The sequence below is a fragment of the Schistocerca gregaria genome, chromosome X, assembly GCF_023897955.1.
Source record: "Schistocerca gregaria isolate iqSchGreg1 chromosome X, iqSchGreg1.2, whole genome shotgun sequence".
Taxonomy (NCBI): domain Eukaryota; kingdom Metazoa; phylum Arthropoda; class Insecta; order Orthoptera; family Acrididae; genus Schistocerca; species Schistocerca gregaria.
This window is the reverse complement of record NC_064931.1, coordinates 816450521-816476426: the sequence shown is the minus strand read 5'-3', so window position 1 is coordinate 816476426 and position 25906 is coordinate 816450521. Positions and strand designations below refer to the sequence as shown.

The 25906-nt window shown below is 41.9% G+C and overlaps 1 protein-coding gene across 1 annotated transcript in view; it reads left to right on the top strand.

Annotated features, from left to right (window-relative positions):
* The window catches only part of LOC126298335 (dynein axonemal heavy chain 5), a gene marked incomplete at its 5' end in the record, with an annotated part of 791472 nt that overhangs the window by 229213 nt on the left and 536353 nt on the right, over window positions 1–25906 (top strand). The window contains 2 exons of the mRNA XM_049989632.1: window positions 168–455; window positions 21479–21639. Coding sequence (XP_049845589.1) covers window positions 168–455; window positions 21479–21639 — 449 coding nt within the window. The remainder of the gene's footprint in view (window positions 1–167; window positions 456–21478; window positions 21640–25906) is intronic.

Sequence of the window (25906 nt, the reverse complement as noted above, 5' to 3'; positions counted from 1 at the left end):
TGTTGGAAGATGTAGATGTAGATGAATTCCTCAGTACATCGGGCTGTCCAGATACATTCGATGAGATACAGTGTATTATCAGTGGAGGAAAAAAGCAGAGTACTCTTTTATTGAAACCCAATCCTTTATGCAAATATGTAGTGAATCGGCGGCCTTGGTGGTTGCAGAAGAGCAGGAAGCGGCGGGCGGCGCGGGCGGGAACGGCAGCGTGGTGTCGGGGAGCTCGAACCAGCAGCAGCAGGACTGGAGTCTGGTGTGGGAGTGCTTCGACAGCCCGCACACGCTGCTCGCCACGGGCAACGGCGGGCTGTCCAAGGTGATGCAGGAGCTGGTGCGCAACGCCGTCGCCGAGATGCGCCGCTACTACAGCCGCAAGGCGGTCGACGTGCTCATCAGAGTCACCAGGCACTCGCTCGACTGCCTGCGGAAGCGCTTCTACGTCGACCTGGAAGGAGGTGAGCCAGCAGTTACACTTCTGGTCTACGATATTCGTTGTTGGTCAGTATAAAGCCCAAGCACAATATGTTAGAACGAGTGACACGACACTGCTCAGTCACAAATTTCTGACGGCTTACGCTCCAACACATACAACTTATCTAGAAATTTGGGGTCATTTGTAAGTACGTCCAGGGTTTCAGAAGACTACTGTGGAAGAACTAACAGATGTGCAGTAGAAACATACATATCAGTGGATAGAGCATCGCTCCAAGTTTTTAGCTTATATTACACAGGTGCTCAACATGCACACCCTCTGTAACTTGGCAAACGCCAGCAGTATTGTCGAACTCTTTTCATACACATCCCAATCCGTCATGGTCGATATAAGCGACCGCATTAATTAGATTTCCTTGCATGTATTCCAAATTAAATGAGGGCATGAGCACACAGTCCCTGGCTTAACTCCATAAGAACAAACCACAAATAGTTAAGTCAGGTGTCCGTGGGGGCCATTGAAAAAGAGGAGAATGGTGATGAGACGCATGTCTAATTTCACACTGACGTATTTCGGCATTTAGGTAATCACGAACGCCTGAAAGAAAGCGTCGTAAGGGACATTACGCTTCTACTTCGACCTGGAAGAAGGTGAACCAACAGTTACACTTCTGATCGAAATGAATTTGGGATATTCGTTGTTGGTCAGTATAAAGTCCAAGCACAATATGTCAGAACGAGTGACACGACACTGCTCAAAGCCACAAATTTACACAAATTTCTTTCGGCTTACGCTCCAACACATACAGCAACTTATCTAGAAATTTGGGTTCTTTCATAAGTACGTCCAGGGTTTCAGAAGACTACTGTGGAAGAACTAAGAGATGTGCAGTAGAAACAGACATATCAGTGGATAGAGCATCGCTCCAAGTTTTTAGCTTATATAACACAGGTGCTCAACATGGATGTTGTGGTTGGCAGGAGAGCCAACCGTGTTACTAAAGGAGGCCGAAATGCACGCGTTTTAGCTCACGTAGGCTGGCGTGAGGTCTGGAACATGACAAGGGAATTTGAATTGAGAAAAACGGACGTAGCTGGTGGAATAATTAACTTTAATCCATTAATGATGCACGTCGCTCTAGACATTACATGATTCACAGTATCAATAGTACGGATACTGGCGCCTCGCTAGGTCGTAGCAAATAACGTAGCTGAAGGCTATGCTAACTATCGTCTCGGCAAATGAGAGCGTAGAAGTCAGTGAACCATTGCTAGCAAAGTCGGCTGTAAAACAGGGGCGAGTGCTAGGAAGTCTCTCTAAACCTGCCGTGTGGCGGGGCTCGGTCTGCAATCACTGATACTGGCGACACGCGGATCCGACGTATACTACCGGACCGCGGCCGATTTAAAGGCTACCTAGCAAGTGTGGTGTCTGGCGGTGACACCACAATGGACACCCTCTGTAACTTGGCAAACGCCAGCACTATAGTCTAACTCTTTTCATACATATCCCAATCCGTCATGGTCGATATAAGCGACCGAATTAATTAGATTTCCTTGCATGTATTCCAAATTAAATGGGGCCATGAACACACAGTCTCTGGCATAATCCAATTAGAACAAGCCACATATGGAAAGAGATTTTTCACTCTGTAGTGGAGTGTGCGCTGATATGAAACTTCCTGGCAGATTAAAACTGTGTGCTGGACCGAGACTCGAACTCGGGACCTTCAATCTTCCAGGAAGTTTCATATCAGCGCACACTCCACTGCAGAGTGAAAATCTCATTCTGGAAACATCCCCCAGGCTGTGGCTAAGCCATTTCTCCGCAATATCCTGTCTTTCAGGAGTGCTAGTTCTGCAAGGTTCGCAGGAGAGCTTCTGTAAAGTTTCGAAGGTAGGAGACGAGGTACTGGCAGAAGTAAACCTGTGAGGACGGCGCGTGAGTCGTGCTTGGGCAGCTCAGTTGGAAGAGCACTTGCCCGCGAAGGGCAAAGGTCCCGAGTTCGAGTCTCGTTCCGGCACGCAGTTTTAGTCTGCCAGGAAGTTTCATATCAGCGCACACTCCGCTGCAGAGTGGAAATCTTATTCTGGAAACATCCCCCAGGCTGTGGGTAAGCCATGTCTCCGCAATATCCTTTCTTTCAGGAGTGCTAGTTCTGCAAGGTTCGCAGGACAGCTTCTGAAAAGTTTGGAAGGTAGGAGACGAGGTACTGGCAGAAGTGAAGCTGTGAGGACGGGACGTGAGTCGTGCTTGGGTAGCTCAGTTGGTAGAGCACTTGCCCGCGAAAGGTAAAGGTCCCGAGTTCGAGTCTCGGTCCGGCACACAGTTTTAATCTGCCAGGAAGTTTCAAACCACATATAGTTAAGTCAGGTGTCCCTGGGAGCCATTGAAAAAGAGGTGAATGGTGATGAGACGCATGTCTAATTTCACACTGACGCATTTCGGCATTTAGGTAACCACGAACGCCTGAAAGAGAGAAAGTAAGGGACATTATCTTGTTGCAAAGTGAAATCTGCGCCATCTTGCTGTAGTTTGTGTATAAACCATTGCTGCAGCATGCCCAGCTACATAAAACCAGTCAAAGTTTTATCTCCAAATAGACCTCCACACAAGTCCGCCGGGCGGATTCGTGCTGGGGACCAGGCGCTCCTTCCCAATCCAGAAAGCCTTGCGTTAGACCGCACGGCTAACCGGGCGGGCAGACTACACATTACACCAATAGTTTATCATGTTCATTTATCTGTCACAGTATCCCCTGACTGCTCGACATTTAACCTCTTTAAAGGATTCGTGGAATCAGAGTATGTTGTGCTGCTATCCATATGTGTTTATATACACATATCAAAATAAGTTTGCATCAACACTTTATTTCGAAAGTCATGGTACAGAAAGTAAAAATTGCCTCTTAGGCAAGCGTATAAGAGTATTCACTCACAATGTGTCCCTATCACCAAATCAAAACAACGAACAGTATTGTGTTGGCGATGCTGTCCCTCTGTTGGATGCAGAATCCAGTTTATGTACTCTAGAGCAGCGATATTGCACTCAACAATCACGAGAGGTGTACTGTGGCCCCATGTAATGAACTGCAGAACAACGCTCTACCACCATCTAGTTGTGCATGTGAGTTACAATCTTGGAGGTGTTCGATGTTTGCGGGTTGTCTCTCTAAACATATTGTATGCGATTATCAGTATACGAACAGATGAGTTTCGTCCGTAAACAACACCTGTCCAATCGGCGTGCATTCGGCATTATTTCTTGCTCATTTGTAATGAAGTCCGTGGTGTGATGTAAGACGCCGTGCTCGCCATGGTCGTCGGGAATAGTGATTCACGTCATTCACTCGTCTCCTAATGGTTTGATGTGATACATGACGTCCTGTAGCCTCTTCTAACGCCGAATTCAGTTCTGGAGTACTCATCCAACCGTTCCTTTGACTCGAAAGTCGTACATATCGATCATCATGTACTCCAGTCGAACGTGGGCGGCCGATGCGGTGTAAGTCCTCAACTCTACCTGTAAACTGGAACCGATTCCGTGTTCGCACTACATTACTTCGACTACGGTGCACACATCGAGCAAATTCGTGGTTGACAAGTCTTCTCTGCGTAACGTGATGACGCAGACCCAATCATTGGTCGCACCTGTCCTTCGTGACGTGATTGATGTTCACTCTATTGTTCCACAGACGTCTCTAATTCATCCCTACTGATGCTTTACTTTCAACTGAAGTACTGCAGTCCATTATAGTGCGGCATTCAACCCGTAGGTAGCGCTAATGGATACCGTAAGCATGTTTACAAAAACTTCAGAGGTCACCTTCCGATTGGTACAGGAGCGGTCACAATAGCAGCACACCTGCACGACATATCTGAGTGACGCAACACTTTTGTTGATGTGTATAACATGCATCCTTTATGTATTATTTTCAATACCCAATGATATTATTTTTATTGGCTAATGACTTGTTTCAGGAGGCCTGCTTCGGACTTCGAGACTATTTTGTTCATGTAAAAATGTATTTAAATTAACGTCCCCCGCGACGTTTATTACGTCTGTACGCGAAGTATAATCTCAGTAAGAGGCTCAGACGATTCTGCGGAGAGCTGGGGTGCAAATTTCTCGACCTCCGCTATCGGGTGGAGAAATGTAGGGTCCCCCTGAATAGGTCAGGCGTGCACTACACGCCGGAAGCGGCTACGAGGGTAGCGGAGTACGTGTGGAGTGCACATGGGTTTTTTTTAGGTTAGAGAATGCCCTCCCTAGGCCCGACAAGACGCCTCCTGAGACGCGGCAAGGCAGGAGTAGGCAAAATGCAACAAGGAATAACAATATTAATGTGCTAATAGTAAACTGCAGAAGCGTCTATAGAAAGGTCCCAGAACTGCTCTCATTAATAAACGGTCACAACGCCCATATAGTACTAGGAACAGAAAGTTGGCTGAAACCAGACGTAAACAGTAATGAAATCCTAAACTCTGATTGGAATGTATACCGCAGAGATAGGCTGGACAGTGAAGGGGGAGGCGTGTTTATAGCGATAAGAAGTGCAATAGTATCGAAGGAAATTGACGGAGATTCGAATTGTGAAATGATTTGGGTGAAGGTCACGGTTAAAGCAGGCTCAGACATGGTAATTGGATGTCTCTATAGGCCCCCGGGCTCAGCAGCTGTTGTGGCTCAGCACCTGAAGAATAATTTGGAAAATATTTCCCCACCATGTTATAGTTCTGGGTGGAGATTTTAATTTGCCGGATATAGACTGGGAGACTCAAACGTTCATAACGGGTGGCAGGGACAAAGAATCCAGTGAAATATTTTTAAGTGCTTTATCTGAAAACTACCTTGAGCAGTTAAACAGAAAACCGACTCGTGGCGATAATATATTAGACCTTCTGGTGACAAACAGACCCGAACTATTTGAATCAGTTAATGCAGAACAGGGAATCAGCGATCATAAAGCAGTTACTGCGTCGATGATTTCAGCCGTAAATAGAAATATTAAAAAAGGTAGGAAGATTTTTCTGTTTAGCAAAAGTGACAAAAAGCAGATTACAGAGTACCTGACGGCTCAACACAAAAGTTTTGTCTCAAGTGCAGATAGTGTTGAGGATCAGTGGACAAAGTTCAAAACCGTGGTACAATATGTGTTAGATGAGTATGTGCCAAGCAAGATCGTAAGAGATGGAAAAGAGCCACCGTGGTACAACAACCGAGTTAGAAAACTGCTGCGGAAGCAAAGGGAACTTCACAGCAAACATAAACATAGCCAAAGCCTTGCAGACAAACAAAAATTACGCGAAGCGAAATGTAGTGTGAGGAGGGCTATGCGAGATCCTTTCAATGAATTCGAAAGTAACGTTCTATGTACTGACTTGGCAGAAAATCCTAAGAAATTTTGGTCCTATGTCAAAGCGGTAGGTGGATCAAAACAAAATGTCCAGACACTCTGTGACCAAAATGGTACTGAAACAGAGGATGACAGACTAAAGGCCGAATTACTAAATGTCTTCTTCCAAAGCTGTTTCACAGAGGAAGACTGCGCTGTGCTTCCTTCTCTAGATTGTCGCACAGTTGACAAAATGGTAGATATCGAAGTAGACGACAGAGGGATAGAGAAACAATTAAAATCGCTCAAAAGAGGAAAGGCCGCTGGTCCTGATGGGATACCAGTTCGATTTTACACAGAGTACGCGAAGGAACTTGCCCCCCTTCTTGCAGCGGTGTACCGTAGGTCTCTAGAAGAGCGAAGCGTTCCAAAGGATTGGAAAAGGGCACAGGTCATCCCCGTTCTCAAGAAGGGACGTCGAACAGATGTGCAGAACTATAGACCTATATCTCTAACGTCGATCAGTTGTAGAATTTTGGAACACGTTTTATGTTCGAGTATAATGTCTTTTCTGGAGACTAGAAATCTACTCTGTAGGAATCAGCATGGGTTTCGAAAAAGACGATCGTGTGAAACCCAGCTCGCGCTATTCGTCCACGATTCTCAGAGGGCCTTAGACACGGGTTCACAGGTAGATGCCGTGTTTCTTGACTTCCGCAAGGCGTTTGACACAGTTCCCCATAGTCGTTTAATGAACAAAGTAAGAGCATACGGACTATCAGATCAATTGTGTGATTGGATTGAGGAGTTCCTAGATAACAGAACGCAGCACGTCATTCTCAATGGAGAGAAGTCTTCCGAAGTAAGAGTGATTTCAGGTGTGCCGCAGGGGAGTGTCATAGGACCGTTGCTATTCACAATATACATAAATGACCTGGTGGATGACATCGGAAGTTCACTGAGGCTTTTTGCAGATGATGCTGTGGTGTATCGAGAGGTTGCAACAATGGAAAATTGTACTGAAATGCAGGAGGATCTGCAGCGAATTGACGCATGGTGCACGGAATGGCAATTGAATCTCAATGTAGCGAAGTGTAATGTGATGCGAATACATAGAAAGATAGGTCCCTTATCATTTAGCTACAAAATAGCAGGTCAGCAACTGGAAGCAGTTAATTCCATAAATTATCTGGGAGTACGTATTAGGAGTGATTTAAAATGGAATGATCATATAAAGTTGATCGTCGGTAAAGCAGATGCCAGACTGAGATTCATTGGAAGAATCCTAAGGAAATGCAATCCGACAACAAAGGAAGTAGGTTACAGTACGCTTGTTCGCCCAATGCTTGAATACTGCTCAGCAGTGTGGGATCCGCACCAGGTAGGGTTGATAGAAGAGATAGAGAAGATCCAACGGAGAGCAGCGCGCTTCGTTACAGGATCATTTAGTAATTGCGAAAGCGTTACGGAGATGATAGATAAACTCCAGTGGAAGACTCTGCAGGAGAGACGCTCAGTAGCTCGGTACGGGCTTTTGTTGAAGTTTCGAGAACATACCTTCACCGAAGAGTCAAGCAGTATATTGCTCCCTCCTACGTATATCTCGCGAAGAGACCATGAGGATAAAATCAGAGAGATTAGAGCCCACACAGAAGCATACCGACAATCCTTCTTTCCACGTACAATACGAGACTGGAATAAAAGGGAGAACCGATAGAGGTACTCAGGGTACCCTCCGCCACACACCGTCAGGTGGCTTGCGGAGTACGGATGTAGATGTAGATGTAGATGTATAGGGATTTTATACGGGTTTCACTAATAGATAGGTTGATTTACGAGGAAGGTTTGTGTACATATATTACTAGCGAACCAAGCAAAGCTTGGTAGTTGCCAAATATGTGTGGAAGCTGGATCATGTCCTAAACTCCTTCAACCCCCTTCTCTCTCCCCATCTCCCCTCCCTCATTCTTTGTCCATTTCCTCCTTCTCCCCCACCTCCCACTCTGTGCATCACCTCCTCCCTCCTCTCTCCCCACAGCCCTCCTCCCCGCCTCTCTATGTCCAATACCTTCCCCGCCCGCCAGTCCCTCTGTCTTCTTACCGAATCTATGACTTCTCAGCCCTGCAAGCTTGGAAGCCCCACTAGAAATCTGCGAACTGTCCGCCTCGTACCTGTCTCCATTTTGTCCCGTCCTACCTGCAGCCGGACCGTCCTAATCACCTTGCTCTACCTGTCCCTTGGACTCGGCCGAACTCCTGCCACACAGTCCTGTCTGCCTGTTAGTATCGTTCTAGTTTTCGTAGACTTCACATCGTGCCACTTAGATACTACCATCTCAATAGTTGTGATACGGAAGTTTCAACGTCAATTCGTGGTAATCCTAGTTGCCACTATGAAGGTTATTCTTACACAGTGAAGAAAACGATGGAAGATGGGACTGTGATTTGGCGCTGTTGAAAACAGAAAGAGAAGAATTGCCGAGGAAATCTTAAAACCAAGGATTCTACAGTGCTCTTTTCGCACGAGTATCACTATGTAGCTCAGGATGACGCAATGCTGGAAGTACAGAGGTCTCTGTACCAGGCAAAGAAGGGGGCACTAGAGGAAAATACGTCTATTTCCAAAATCTATTCAGTGGAGTTAGGTAGCTTGCATAATCGAGGGTTCGACTTTGTGACAGAAATGCCAGCGTAACGAACAACGAAGAGGACGTTATACAAGCAAAGGGCAAAGTTGTATGGTAGTGACAAGAGAAGAGATTGAACTTAATACAGAGCTGTTGTTGTTGTCTTCAGTCCTGAGACTGGTTTGATGCAGCTCTCCATGCTACTCTATCCTGTGCAAGCTGCTTCATCTCCCAGTACCTACTGCAACCTACATCCTTCTGAATCTGCTTAGTGTACTCATCTCTCGGTCTCCCTCTACGATTTTTACCCTCCACGCTGCCCTCCAATGCTAAATTTGTGATCCCTTGATGCCTCAAAACATGTCCTACCAACCGATCCCTTCTTCTAGTCAAGTTGTGCCACAAACTTCTCTTCTCCCCAATCCTATTCAATACCTCCTCATTAGTTACGTGATCTACCCATTTAATCTTCAGCATTCTTCTGTAGCACCACATTTCGAAAGCTTCTATTCTCTTCTTGTCCAAACTAGTTATCGTCCATATTTCACTTCCATACATGGCTACACTCCAAACAAATACTTTCAGAAACGACTTCCTGATACATAAATCTATATTCGATGTTAACAAATTTCTCTTCTTCAGAAACGCTTTCCTTGCCATTGCCAGTCTACATTTTATATCCTCTCTACTTCGACCATCATCAGTTATTTTACTTCCTAAATAGCAAAACTCCTTTACTACTTTAAGTGTCTCATTTCCTAATCTAATTCCCTCAGCATCACCCGATTTAATTTGACTACATTCCATTATCCTCGTTTTGCTTTTGTTAATGTTCATCTTATATCCTCCTTTCAAGACACTGTCCATTCCGTTCAACTGCTCTTCCAAGTCCTTTGCTGTCTCTGACAGAATTACAATGTCATCGGCGAACCTCAAAGTTTTTACTTCGTCTCCATGAATTTTAATACCTACTCCAAATTTTTCTTTTGTTTCCTTTACTGCTTGCTCAATATACAGATTGAATAACATTGGGGATAGGCTACGCCCCTGTCTCACTCCCTTCCCAACCACTGCTTCCCTTTCCTGTCCCTCGACTCGTATAACTGCCATCTGGTTTGTGTACAAATTGTAAATAGCCTTTCGCTCCCTGTATTTGAGCCCTGCCACTTTCAGAATTTGAATGAGAGTGTTCCAGTCAACATTGTCAAAAGCTTTCTCTAAGTCTACAAATGCTAGAAACGTAGGTTTGCCCTTTCTCAATCTTTCCTCTAAGATAAGTCGTAAGGTCAGTATTGCCTCACGTGTTCCAACATTTCAACGGAATCCAAACTGATCCTCCCCGAGGTCTGCATCTACCAGTTTTTCCATTCGTCTGTAAAGAATTCGCGTTAGTATTTTGCATCCGTGGCTTATTAAACTGATAGTTCGGTAATTTTCACATCTGTCAGCACCTGCTTTCTTTGGGATTGGAATTATTATATTCTTCTTGAAGTCTGAGGGTATTTCGCCTGTCTCATACATCTTGCTCACCAGCTGGTAGAGTTTTGTCAGGACTGGTTGTCCCAAGGCCGTCAGTAGTTCTAATGGAATGTTGTCTACTCCGGGGGCCTTGTTTCGACTCAGGTCTTTCAGTGCTCTGTCAAACTCTTCACGCACTATCGTATCTCCCATTTCATCTTCATCTACATCCTCTTCCATTTCCATAATATTGTCCTCAAGTACATCGGCCTTGTATAAACCTTCTATATACTCCTTCCACCTTTCTGCCTTCCCTTCTTTGCTTAGAACTGGGTTTCCATCTGAGCTCTTGATATTCATACACGTGGTTCCCTTCTCTCCAAAGGTCTCTTTAATTTTCCTGTAGGCAGTATCTATCTTACCCCTAGTGAGATAAGCTTCTACATCTTTACATTTGTCCTCTAGCCATCCCTGTTTAGCCATTTTGCACTTCCTGTCGATCTCATTTTTGAGACGTTTGTATTCCTTTTTGCCTGCTTCATTTACTGCATTTTTATATTTTCTCCTTTCATCAATTAAATTCAATATTTCTTCAGTTACCCAAGGATTTCTAGCAGCCCTCGTCTTTGTACCTACTTTATCCTCTGCTGCCTTCACTACTACATCCCTCAGAGCTACCCATTCTTCTTCTACTGTATTTCTTTCCCCTATTCCTGTCAATTGTTCCCTTATGCTCTCTCTGAAACTCTGTACAACCTCTGGTTCTTTCAGTTTATCCAGGTCCCATCTCCTTAATTTCCCACATTTTTGCAGTTTCTTCAGTTTTAATCTACAGGTCATAAGCAATAGATTGTGGTCAGAGTCCACATCTGCCCCTGGAAATGTCTTACAACTTAAAACCTGGTTCCTAAATCTCTGTCTTACCATTATATAATCTATCTGATACCTTTTAGTATCTCCAGGGTTCTTCCACGTATACAACCTTCTTTCATGATTCTTAAACCAAGTGTTAGCTATGATTAAGTTGTGCTCTGTGCAAAATTCTACTAGGCGGCTTCCTCTTTCATTTCTTAGCCCCAATCCATATTCACCTACTATGTTTCCTTCTCTCCCTTTTCCTACACTCGAATTCCAGTCAACCATTACTATTAAATTTTCGTCTCCCTTCACTATCTGAATAATTTCTTTTATTTCATCGTACATTTCTTCAATTTCTTCATCATCTGCAGAGCTAGTTGGCATATAAACTTGTACTACTGTAGTAGGTGTGGGCTTCGTATATTGACTATGAATTACGGCAGCAGTTTCCTGTTAAGCGACAGTAAATCAGGAGACAGTATAATAGTTTTTTGTGGAAGAGCAGGGAGAGAGGCTTTAAGAAGCAAATGAGACCTTTTTTATGAATGGTACGTTTAAGTGCTGTAGCAATCAGTTTTCACAGATATATACAGGGTGTTTCAAAAATGAGCGGTATATTTGAAACGGCAATAAAAACTAAACGAGCAGCGATAGAAATACACCGTTTGTTGCAATATACTTGGGACAATAGTACATTTTCAGGCGGACAAACTTTCGAAATTACAGTAGTTACAATTTTCAACAAGAGATGGCGCTGCAAGTGATGTGAAAGATATAGAAGACAACGCAGTCTGTGGGTGCGCCATTCTTTCTGCTGTAAGCGTGTTCTGTTCACAATGTGCAAGTGTGCTGTGGACAACATGGTTTATTACTTAGAACAGAGGATTTTTCTGGTGTTGGAATTCCACCACCTAGAACACAGTGTTGTTGCAACAAGACGAAGTTTTCAACGGAGGTTTAATGTAACCAAAGGACCGAAAAGCGATACAATAAAGGATCTGTTTCAAAAATTTCAACGGACTGGGAACGTGATGGATGAACGTGCTGGAAAGGTAGGGCGACCGCGTACGGCAACCACAGAGGGCAACGCGCAGCTAGTGCAGCAGGTGATCCAACAGCGGCCTCTGGTTTTCGTTCGCCGTGTTGCAGCTGCGGTCCAAATGACGCCAACGTCCACGTATCGTCTCATGCGCCAGAGTTTACACCTCTATCCATACAAAATTCAAACGCGGCAACCCCTCAGCGCCGCTACCATTGCTGGACGAGAGACATTCGCTAACGATATAGTGCACAGGATTGATGAAAGTGATATGCATGTGGGCAGCATTTGGTTTACTGACGAAGCTTATTTTTACCTGGACGGCTTCGTCAAGAAACAGAACTGGCGAAGAGCCCTTTGTTGCAGTCCCATCGTCCCTGCATCCTCAAAAAGTACTGGTCTGGGCCGCTATTTCTTCCAAAGGAATCATTGGCCCATTTTTCAGATCCGAAACGATTACTGCATCACGCTATCTGGACATTCTTCGTGAATTTGTGGCGGTACAAACTGCCTTAGACGCCACTGTGAACACCTCGTGCTTTATGCAAGATGGTGCCCGGCCACATCGCATGGCCGACGTCTTTAATTTCCTGAATGAATATTTCGATGATAGTGTGATTGCTTTGTGCTATCCGAAACATACAGGAGGTGGCGTGGATTGGCCTCCATATTCGCCAGACATGAACCCCTGTGACTTCTTTCTGTGGGGACACTTGAAAGACCAGGTGTACTGCCAGAATCCAGAAACAATTGAACAGCTGAAGCAGTACATCTCATCTGCATTTGAAGCCATTCCGCCAGACATGTTGTCAAAGGTTACGGGTAATTTCATTCAGAGACTACGCCATATTATTGCTATGCATGGTGGATATGTGGGAAATATCGTACTATAGAGTTTTCCAGATCGCAGCGCCATCTGTTGTTGACAATTGTAACTACTGTAATTTCGAAAGTTTGTCTGCCTGAAAATGTACTGTTGTCCCAAGCATATTGCAACAAACGGTGTATTTCTATCGCTGCTCGTTTAGTTTTTATTGCCGTTTCAAATATACCGGTCATTTTTGAAACACCCTGTATAATTCATGCAGATTTTAGAAGTAATAAAAATGAGACTAATATCAACCCAGTTGCATTTTCATTATTACCAAATAAAAGGAACGGGACATACATCCGACTTTTCTGAAATGTGCTGGAAAATATTCCAGAATGGAACCCTGCAAGTGTGGCTGTAGACTTTGAGTCAGCAGCGATTTCTGAAATTATACATATGTTACCAACTTCCTCTGTGCATGGATGCTATTTCAACATGAAAAAGTCTCTCTGGAGGAAAGTACAGAGTTTTGGACTCAGTCACGAATATAAAGAAAATGAAGAAGTGAGACAACAAATTCGCATGTGTGTTGCGCTGGCGTTTCTACGTCCTGAAGATGTATGTGATGGCTGGCTGGAGATACATTCACAGGCACCAGATGTTCCTAGGCTTTCTGACTTTTTCGACTCTTTTGTAGAGAGATGCTTGGAAAATGAAGAAAACCCTATCAGCCTTTGGAGCTTGTACAATGGCTCCATCGAACAACTAACTCCGTAGAGGACTGGCGTAACAAAATTAAAAAAATATGCTTTCCAAACCAAATCCTAAAATTAGTCATGTACTTACTTGCATTAAAACAGAAGCAGTAGATTCAGCGTGCGCTTAATGAGAACAGAGCTGAGTATGGAAGGTAAAAGAAAGAAAACAGTGTACATGAAACGGGATGAAAAACTGGAGAAAAATATTGAAATAGTACGAGGAGGGTGGTGAGATACTTTGTTTAACGTTGTTACGAAAAACCTCGAAAAGTTCTTGACCGACCTGCTTCACATTTCTGCACGATACTTAAATGAACTTTCAGACGGACTTAGGCTACGTGTATTCAGTACGTACAGTACATAAATTGACTAGCACTTGGATGGAATCTGCCGAGCGCTGCTGGCAAGCAAAGTGCACTCAGCCCTTGTGACGCCAATTGAGGAGCTATTTGACTCAGAAGTAGCGGCTTCCGGTGCGAACACATGTGCCTCCATTTTCGCCTCTAATGACGCCTATAGGCTGAAGGTGACACTGCGGTCGATGAATGTGACACTGCGGTCGAATGGTTGCGTTGGGCGTTCAGAGGCTTGTTCGTTCGGAACTTAGCTCTTTAGTACATAAATATCTATGTAATATATCAAGGGCAAACGGTCTTACAAAAAATTTCGAAAAGTTCTTGAGCAACTTAAGTCAAATTTTTACACGATACTGTAATGAACATTTCGAAGGCCGTAGGCTATATATTTTTAATATGTATAACACTTAAATACGTATGTAATATATAAAGGAGAAACATTCTTACTAATAATCTCGAAACGTTCTTGACCAATTAACTTCAAATTCTTATACAATACGAGGTGCATTCAAGTTCTAAGGCCTCTAATATTTTTTCTAATTAACTACTCACCCGAAATCGATGAAACTGGCGTTACTTCTCGACGTAATCGCCCTGCAGTCGTACACATTTTTCACAACGCTGACGCCATGATTCCATGGCAGCGGCGAAGGCTACTTTAGGAGTCTGTTTTGACCACTGGAAATTCGCTGAGGCAATAGCAGCACGGCTGGTGAATGTGCGGCCACGGAGAGTGTCTTTCATTGTTGGAAAACGCCAAAAGTCACTAGGAGCCAGGTCAGGTGAGTAGGGAGCATGAGGAATCACTTCAAAGTTGTTATCGCGAAGAAACTGTTGCGTAACGTTAGCTCGATGTGCGGGTGCGTTGTCTTGGTGAAACAGCACACGCGCAGCCCTTCCCGGACGTTTTTGTTGCAGTGCAGGAAGGAATTTGTTCTTCAAAACATTTTCGTAGGATGCACTTGTTACCGTAGTGCCCTTTCGAACGCAATGGGTAAGGATTACGCCCTCGCTGTCCCAGAACATGGACACCATCATTTTTTCAGCACTGGCGGTTACCCGAAATTTTTTTGGTGGCGGTGAATCTGTGTGCTTCCATTGAGCTGACTGGCGCTTTGTTTCTGGATTGAAGAATGGCATCCACGTCTCATACATTGTCACAAACGACGAAAAGAAAGTCCCATTCATGCTGTCGTTGGGCGTCATCATTGCTTGGCAACATGCCACACGGGTAGCCATGTGGTCGTCTATCAGCATTCGTGGTACTCACCTGGATGACACTTTTCACATTTTCAGGTCGTCATGCAGGATTGTGTGCACAGAACACATAGAAATGCCATCTCTGGAGGCGATCTGTTCAACAGTCATTCGGCCATCCCCCAAAACAATTCTCTCCACTTTCTCGATCATGTCGTCAGACCGGCTTCTATGAGCCCGAGGTTGTTTCAGTTTGTTGCCACACGATGTCCTGCCTTCATTAAACTGTCGCACCCACGAACGCACTTTCGACACATCCATGTCTCCTTCAACTGTCGATGAATTTCAATTGGTTTCACACCACGCAAATTCAGAAAACGAATGATTGCCCGCTGTTCAAGTAAGGAAAACGTCGCCATTTTAAGTTTTTAAAACAGTTCTCATTCTCGCCGCTGGCGGTAAAAATCCATCTGCCGTACGGTGCTGCCATCTCTGGGACATATTGACAATGAACGCGGCCTCATTTTAAAACAATGCACATGTTTCTATCTCATTCAAGTCCGGAGAAAAAAAATCGGTTGCCTTAGAACTTGAATGCACCTCATACTCCAATTAACATTCGGACAGAAAACGGCTGTACATTTTTTAAATGTATGTAATATACAAATATATATTTAATATAAAAGGGAAATATTGTTAGCAGAAATTTAAAAAAGTTCTTCGCCGATTAAAACCGACTGCGAAATATAAAATGCAGAGCTGTACTGTGTAAATATGCGGTTTTTATTCCTTATTCGTAGTCAACTTCAACTATGATACGAGCGCATCTAAAACATTCGACAAATTGCTTATCCCATCTATATTGTTTCTCCTTGTATACATATTTTCATACAAAAATGGTATATACAACAATTTACTGTTTTGTTTTCTTCCTCGCCATCGGTTTTACAGGAAACAGAGAATACATATTTACGACTTATTGGCGTATGATTATAATACTACTACGGAATCTCATTAGTATGAAACTTTGTAATTCTGCCCATTCACAGATTAAAATTATGTTAAATACCGTCACTAAAGTTACTATCTTCACAGATCCAAGAGCTGGAAAGGTGTCTCTCAAACCCCGCATGCCAATAATCCTAAGAATTTACTCATTCATTTTAAGCGACTACAATTCCAAATCAGGATTTCGTTTGTCAAGGTCAGAGAGAGGGTAAAAAGGGTGTCGTGTATACTCCTCCCTGTGAAATTTCCGCCCAGAAAAGATCGAGAAAGGGCCCACTGATCTCCCGTGTACTCTCAGCACTATAAATTTTTCGCCCTGTAAAATTTGCGCCCATAAAAGTTCTAGGAAGGGCCCATTAATCCTCTGGAGACACGAGCTAGCATGCTAAAGCCGTACGGTACTAGCCATACTATATGTTGCATGTAACAATTTCAGGTGTTATTAGTTCTGATATGTATATGTTTTTACGTAGAGAGTTTTTACTGATTAAAAGTAAAAATAATGATTCTATTAATTTATGGAGAAATTAGGTTTAGAAAACATACACAGCGACGTTGCCCAAGTGGAGCACAAAATAAGTAAATAAATAAATAAACAAGTAAATTGCGGTCTGGTTTATGAAGGGCCATTTGTTGACTGGTTCAATGATGAAATTTGTTAAGCTTACATCAGAGAAACACTCGACCCAAAGGACATGAAAGAGGTGCAAAAATATTATAGTTCAAGAGTGCATTTGTAGTTGATCAAAAAATTTACGAGACTAACAAAAACTAGGAACTTATTAAGGAGGGGGTTCTTGATAAAACTGAAGGACTTAAAGAAAACTTAGAAAATCGTGCACATAACTGTCATGCAAAAGGAGACAGTGCATCACTTGAAGAAAGAGTAAATCAAGAAGAACCCAATGAAAGTAGTAGTAATATTTTCTTTTCTGCTATCTGCCAGTGAGCTTTGACTGTCTTGGAAATCCAACAGCTGAATCATCAAAATATTAAGGGTAAAAAAATTTAAAAACAAACATTGCTCATTCGTTATTGCTTAACATACAATTTAAAAAAAAAGCTTTAAGTAACAGTTAATGCCTGACTCCTTCTATATCAGACACAGCGTAAGAATGTTTTTAGAACTTGGATGGCACATTCAACTAAAAATCACAGTTTGTTCTGTTCTTGTTGTAGTCTCTTTACCATAGGCACGAGTTTGAACAATGCATATAATTTTGTTAAAAGTTTTCAAGCGCAACGCAACGCAATCTGACTTTCAAAAACCCTACAAAAGAATGGCCCTGACTAACATTAACCTATACGTTTCACAAATTACTTACCTCACAAAAATCTTCGTTACTCAAGCTACTGCAATACAGCGAGTGCCACTACTGCCAGCTAAATCAAAGATTCAGACTACTGAAGGCACTAAATACTGATCAGCATAGTTAGCAAATGAAAGATTTTGATAGAGAACGAACAATGTATTTATCTCAATAGTGTTCAAAAATCATAATATATATAGCAGTTCATGACATCCAGTCTTACAAATTTCAAAACTCCGCCATCTCTCTCCCCACATCCACCACTGCTGGCGGTTCATCTCCAACTGCGCAACGCTGTGCACTGTTAACATCCAGCTGCCCAACACTACAATGGCAGACAACAATGCAAACTAGCCACAGACTCCACACAGCACAGCCAGTGATCTTCATACAGAGCGCTACGTGGCGTTACCAATAAAAAAACCTAAACATCCTACTTACATAAACCCCATGCTCCCCACAAAAAATATTACAAATTGTTTTGGGCAGTGGCCAATACAATTTTGAAAAAATTATCATAATTACAAAAACAAAGATATCAAATGCACACACTTATTGATACAATGTTGGTCAAAAGCAAAAATTTTCTCACAGTCCATAAAGACAGTCCTGATCTTTCATCACAGTAAAATTGCAGTGTTTTTCGCAAAGTCTGAGCAGTAAAAAAGAATGCACACAGAAGTAGTGGATTTCCATGCAGTCTTGAAGAAGTAGTGTTGTCTTTCCAACAGAAAGACAGTGCTGACTCTTGACATGCAGACAGGTAATGGGCAACAACAGAGCAAACCCACAGCAGAGTCAGCCGAAGTTTTGAAGAATATTGAAAGGTAGGTCAACACAGAGTAGACCCATTGTAGTCCTGGTAGAGATTACGGTATTGGTGGGCCACCAGAGGTGCAGACCCACTGCAGTCCTTGTAGAAATAATGGTATTGGTGAGTCATCAAATGTGTAGACCCACTTCAGTCATTGTAGAGATGGGTAGCAGCCATCCGTTGCGACTATGCAAGTGCACTATCACCATTGAAGAGTCTTGTGGACAGTATAGCAAGTCCATGAACCACCACTTGTGCAGTCACAAAGTTTTCTGAATTGTCCTTAGAACCAGCAATGCTGTTAACCAGTCCCTTGCTGAATTATCAACACATGTGCAAACACTAACAGTCCCTACTTCTCACATATTGTCCATATACTATGTATGACAAACAGAAACGTGTGCAGTGAAATGATAACTTACAAGTTACTTAATCTGATGAACTGGTGTCAATTAGACTTTTATAACATAAGAATACAATAACAAAGGTACAAAATATATCATTAAAGAACATAATAGTACAGATTACATTTGCAGTAATACGGGCTTTACAAAAGAATCGAAATAACATATACATCAGTGTTACAGAAATTTTGACATAAGTACATACATAAAAGATCAGAATAACTTTTGAAACATAAACTTCACACATGAGCATAAGAACAAAACAGAATAAATAATGTGTAAACACCTTTACGAAGTAAATAACATATTATTAATGCAAATTATGTTTGACGATAACAGTATTCCTCATCGTAGTGAATGTAGCTTAGTATTAGAAGAGAAAAAATTCTATGAAACAGTACAAAGAGACAGGAAGGAAACAAATACACAAGGGTACACAAATACATAGTGGGATAACACAAAAGGAAAGGACAGGGTTTGTTTTCAGGGTAACATTTGGTACTGCAGTCCAACCCAAAACTTCATTCCATAGATCGTCCCTCTTTCTTCAACATTTGCTCCAGCCAAAAAAAAAATCCTATCCAAGCATGCTTTCTGTATTCTGTTCACACCCTCTTTCAAAAATAGTTATTCTCCACTGTACACTACTTTTTTGGCCAAACCATTTTCTTGTAGCTTCTCAATGCTTTTCTTCCAATTCATCATAGATACTTTCTTATATAGTCTACCCCCTCTTAAGCTAACTTAAACCTACTGAGCTCAGATGCTAAACTAAGGGACGAGGCAATGCAGCAGCACAAATCAATTAATACAAACAGCAATGACAAAAAAATGCTAGTAAGCAAAGCAAGCAGCAATATTACAACTAATATAAAGCAATGCACAGCAAACAAGAAAAAATAAATCCGTGGTAAAACTGGCTTAACAGAGTAATACAAAGTCAAATTCAGTAGCACAATGCCTGGCAAACAGCAGCAGCAAATGCAATAACTTATATCCAAACATGACATAGCACAAGCAGAAAAAATATTACAGTAAAAACAACAATGCAGATAAGGGAAACGTCTGTTCACATCTTAATGTCTATATAATTAAAGTGGTGCACCACAAAAAACTTATTCTATGGAAGAAATTACCAAGAACTTGAAAAGAAAATTATGTATGCAGTTCCTGTGAAGGGAAATGTCTTTTTGTGCTCCATCATTTACTGGAAGTATATATCACATTATTATTATATACTGAATCTGTAGACAGAAAATATTTACATTAGTACATCTATAAAATTTTATTTTAACCAGTGCTGCAGTGCAGCTAGAAACTAGATATTAAACAAAATAGGCAAAGCAAGGCGTGAAACGTCATTCGCTAGCCATAAGGCATTTCATAATGCAGTAAACAATCTTCCGTCTAGCAAGACAATAGACATGAAACGTTTCTCATCATTTCATTTCAGTAAATATCATAAATTAAGAACTCTACAGTGTAATCATGTTTTCAAGTTTGAGGGTGTCTTATTTACGATGCTTTCTACAAAGGAAGGTCAATAGCGAGGATAATGGCCTCTCTTTTTTTTCTCTCCACCTGTGCATCTGACAGGCACACACTAATGGCTTTTTTCAAGGCGTCTGTCACGCAGCTGGGTGTCTACGACGCATTATGTGCAGGTGGTCACTTAACTTTCTTACCGAAATATTTACAGCAGTTTCTGCTACAGTGACTGTCTCATATAAAAATATTTCACAGGTCAAGAATTTGCGTTACAAATCTGTAGAAACAAAATCCTTTAAATATAATAGTGTCCAAAAAATTTTCGCCAGCATAGTGATACATTCACGCATATACACACATTTCACAACTCTTAAAGTACGATTCTCGGTTTCCAACATCCTTTTTCACAAACCAGAGTCCCTAACCACTGGCAGGGTCGCCATATGAAACGTCCCCTTAGAATAATTATACATGATTGTGCTTAAACTGACACACAATATTTTTAGCGCAACGCAATCTAACTTTCAAAAATCCCTACAAAAGAATGGCCCTGACTAACATTAAGCTATACGTTTCACATATCACTTACCTCACAAAAATCTTGGTTACTCGAACTACTTCAATACAGCAAGCACCACTACTGCCAGCTAAATAAAAGATTCAAACTACAGAAAGCACTATTTACTGATAGGTATAGTTAGCAAATGAAAAATTTTAATGGAGAACAATGTATTTACCTTAATAGTCATAATATATGTATCAGTTCATGACATCCATTCTTACAAATTTCAAGATTCCGCCATCTCTCTCCCCACATCCACCACTGCTGGCGGCTCACCTCCAACTGCGCAACGCTACGCGCTGTTAGCATCCAGCTGCCGCTGCCCAACACTACAATGGCAGACAACAATGCAAACCAGCCACAGACTGCACACGGCACAGCCAGTGATTTTCATACAGAGCGCTACGTGGCGACGGTGTTACCAAGAAAAAAACCTAAACAGCCTACTTACAAAATAAGACTTTGCAGAGACTTTAGAATATTTCAGTACGTAAAGAAGATTCGGTTCTTTTACATCACCAGACAGCAGTCATTGTCAATAGATATATTTTCATAAGAGTGCACTTATTAAATACACGGAAATATTAAGTGGCATTATGTTCACACATGAGTAGGCTGCAGCGGGGACGGAGCCTATCCGTCGTTTCTAGGCCCCCGGTTAACATACAATACAATACAATACAATGGTTAGTCTAACTTTCGTTATTTTTACGAACCGATTTAATAAAGACATCAAACAATTACAAATTAGAGTAAAAAGTTAACGAAGTATTCTGTCTTTGTCATCCTCTACTTACATATCGTTAGTAGCATTTAGCGTGGAATAGTTTACTCTGTCCAGAGTAAATCCATCGAAACATTAGTACGCTAGCATGTAGCTGGGATTACTCTGTGACTAGTCATTTTCAGAACAGAAGTCATCCCCAGTATAACCTGCCTATAAGCTATTCGTCATTGTCATACTAGTGTTGTGATGGATTCGAGAAAGAATGCTGGTGGGTTTGACGGCAGGCCAACCAGAGCAGAAGCCAGTTTTCCTGCTGAACGCAACGCTGATGATCCCCAAGGTGGTGGTACGGCCCAGCCTGGAAGACGTTCAGGACGCTCTCGCCACGGCCGGCAAGAACATCTCCAGCGTCGCGAAGGGCGTCGGCCAGTGGACTGGCGGACAGAGCCAACAGGTGAAGCACAGCACAGCGTACACTTTGCTGCTGTCAGGCTTTGCTGCTTTCTGATCAGTAATGATCCATAAACCTTTCGAGTGAGTTAGAGGCTGCCATAACATATGCAAACTCCTTAGCATGTTCCCAAGCAAAGATGATCACATCTGTTTATAGTAGCATGAAGATAATTTGTAGGCTTGGCAATGAAAGACTGTGTTCTTTGCTTTAAACCTGTATTTTTTATGTAGACGCTTTTCACTTAAATGCAATCTGTCCAATATTTTTCCACTGAGGATATTCTCTTCCTGAAATGCGGTTCTGAATGATTTCGAAGATACCATTTTATGGTTGCTATAAGCTCTTCATTGTTATCAGTCACAAATTTCTTTAGAGGTGGGACTTGGTCAGAAGTTGCCATATCTGCTGAGTAGGGTGAATGCTACACCGTTTCATAGTTAAATATGCCAGTTTTACAACAACCAGAAACGTTTCTGGTCAGGTACATTATCCTACTGACGATGAGTTTTTTTCCTTTGCTTTGAAGATCTCTTCGTAGGTTCTCTTTCATCTGCTGAGTCTATAAGACTTCTTAAAATTCGCCATCTGAAACGTAATCAATAAGAAGAATCCCATCTGCATCTCATAAATCACAGGCCATACTCTTTTCGTAAGATGATATGGACGTGGGACCATCGCCTTCCGACTAATGCTGTTTCGTTTCTGGTGAACTAATGTCCCAGTGTCCCAGTAAAGAGCCGCGCGTTGTGGCCGCGCGGTTAGAGGCGCCATGTCACAATTGTGTGGCCTCTTCCGCCGGAGGCTCGAGTCCTCCCTCGGGCATGTGTGTGTGTGTGTTGTTATTAGCATAAGTTAGTTTAAGTAATGAGTAAGTCTAGAGACCGATGACCTCAGCAGTTTGGTCTCTTAGGAATTCACACACATTTGAACATTTTTCCTAGTCAAGAGACGAAAAGGAGCTTGGTTCTTCTTACAGAGGTTCACCACTGCTGAAAAATTTGGATTTTCATTTACCTCTGGCTGGCATTCAACAATTGCAGCACCAATCTTCCACAAAGCTTTCCTTCTGGAATGTACCTTACTGTTTCTTCTCGTATGCCTATGTCGTCAACTGTTTTAACCGCCGTGATTACACTTTCAGGAAGACTTTCACGTGAATTGTCTTCAAAATAAGAACGGTCGCTGTCGGAAATAAAGAAATACAGTACTTACGTACACTCACCAACTTTGAATGAAGTTCCAATGGTTATATACAGCCCAAAACAACAAATATTCTCTCCTATCCATTTCAACGAGACGTAATACAACAAGACTACCTTGAAAGCTACATAAAGAGAATTACGACACAGTTCAAGATACATTTCACTTCCGTTATTGTGCAACAAATACCAATATAATAGAAAGAAAATTTTTATGTCATCAACTTAATCTCTATGTGAGGCAGAGAAGCTTTCTTCACTCCCCCGGAAACATTTTTCCTCTTTTTTTTGCGTTTACGCATTATTCTGCTTCTAACAACACATTTTACATTCTCGTCCTAATTTTCTTTGCTAAACATTCTGCTATTTGTTCTTCTTTTATGCTTCTTGATATGCATCCTTCTAGTTTTTCTTCCTTTCTCTCGTCTTTTCTTCCTTTTCGGACTTTCACTTGTTTCCCGCGCCAAGGAAAGGCGAACATAATACACACGGTACTATTTAATTTTTGAAAAATACGGTAGAAAGATCTCTCTGTGGAGTTGTTGAGAGGAGCATTCATTGATATAGGATACAAAGAAATGAAGTTACACTAATGATTTCTTTACTTTCACTGGTGGTGCTATATTTTGTTGTATTTTACGCCCAGAACTGTGCTGTTCTCCTAACCAACATGAATACATCAGGAATTTCTGGGGAATGTGGAAGCAGGTGACATTTTCCGATGTGAGCGGAAATCTGGGAAATATTATGCCAATATCAATGTCTTATATCAGTAAAATTTAACTCGTATGGTGATATAAATACGCATTTTCAGTAGTTGCAAAGACATTGCTTATATACCTTTAATAACTACAAAGCAACTGCCGACGCTATGACCACATAAACGACAAAACAAGCATCATTACTTATCATCTTCTTTTTCCCACTAATGATATTTATCTCGTAAATATTAGCTCATGGCTGGACTTACCGCATTATTATTTGCCGCTTACGTCCCATACGGTGACGGGTGACTGAAGCACCCTGTTTCTATGACCGGAAGGAGGAACGCCACGGAGGGATAGTTGATTTCACGATTTGCTGCTTGTTGTCTTGCACCTCTAGCCACTTCTCCTTCCAGCTCAACTGCCACAGAATGCCACATTTTGCTCACATTTCTTTATTTTAGTGTACGCTGGTAGCCAGCAGAAGATACTCTTTCCCACATTGTTGAAGTAAGAGGAGAGCGCCCCAGACATTTTTCTCATTTTTTTCCCCTGGGTACATAAAACTGAAGTGTCTGAAGAGTCCAAATGTAGAAATCATCTACTTCAAAGCGCATACAACGCCGCCTAATATTCTGTGAACATATCTAGTAAGTGCTTCAATAGACACAGTCAGGGAGAAGTATTGAGAACCCAAAGAAATCTTCTTGTTTTGACGTGCGTGTGTAAACAATCGTAAAGTGGTGGAGTCCTTCTAAAATATTATCAAAGAAATATCTAAGAATCACATCTACGTGCCAGAGTGGCCGAGAGCACTAACGCGCTGCTTCCTAGACTCAGGCAGGCGTGCCGGCCCCGGTTCGTATCTGCCTGGCGGATTAACGACGAGGGTCGGTATCCCAGCCAGCCTGAATGTTGTTTTAGGCGGCTTTCCATATCCCGCTAGGTGAATACCGAGCTGGTCCCGACGTTCCGCCTCATTTACACGACTCGCAGACATTTGCTACACATTCGCACTATTTCATGGCTTTCACTAGACGCAGAAAATCTAAGAATCGCATCTGGAGTGCTTTGTTTTCAGATTAAAAACATCTCTGGCCCTCAATAAAACTCAAGATGGTGGTTTACTCCCTCCTTGGAGTAAAACATTGATGTTCGCTATACCAATTTCTAAAATACAGCTCTTTGCTCGGAAAATGCATTTTACTGTTCATCTTTTGCTTCTAGAGTTTCGCTTGAGAGAAGTTTTACAACCCCATATTTTCAAATAATCCTTAAACAATTACATACGTAAGAAACAATTATTAATGTGTCTGCACAGATGGATACTACCCTGGAAATGATCTTATTTTGCAGACATATGTTAAGGCGTATCTGTGATTGGCATGGTTTTAACTGAATCTATAGAACACAAGTCTGAATTTTATCGATTTTTATTAGACGAATAAATAATTAGTATCATTCACTTGACTTGTAAAGAAACGCTGCCTTCTGTAATTCTTAATTTGACCTCATTATTAACACAACGAAACACTGAAGAAAGATGAATTCGATTATAATTGTTTTTAGAGCAGATAACCTGTTACTAGCACTTAGCAGATATCACATCTGTGTAAAAAGAACAGACAGAATGTTTCTTAGTGTTATTTACATAAATTATAATTTGGAAAACTATAATTACAAGAAGGATTCCGATTTTTACACAAGGCAAAAATCGTTAAATGATACTTATTCACAGCAGACAGCCATCAGACACAGTATAAACAGAAGAAATCTTGCACCCTATCAGAGGAGTACAACGATCAGAAACATCTATGAAAGTCGCATATCATTCTTTGAGGACAGCGTACACTAAACAACCAAGACCTAGCTTTCATATTTGCTATAACTAAAAAAATCAGAAACAGGGGCTACAAATTCAGAACAAAACGAAGTTACCTGTAGCTTCCTTCTTCGTTCTTGCCTCCCTTCGTTAGTAAAAGTGCTTGAAAATACCTGTTCTTCTGCTGCTAGTTGCTCTGTACTAAATACTTAGCTGCATGATGGCGTGCCTGATTGACAGTATACATTAATTTTTTTTCTTTCTCTGATGCAATCATTGTTGAATACTAAGAGAATTTTTGATAATTCCGTTCTTCAGGTTCTTCTGTATCCTGACGTTTTCTGTCTTTCGAGTCTTAAATCATCTTTCTCTTGCTTTACTCAGAGCTACTTAGGGAATGTCCAACAGCATTCTCGGGTGAACTACTCCTATGACCATATTTCAACAGCTGACACAATCCTGCTTGCCAGTTGCACTTCCTTTCTCAATAATAATTATTGCTCTCCGCTAAATATATAGCTGCATGATTGTGTGGCTGCTCA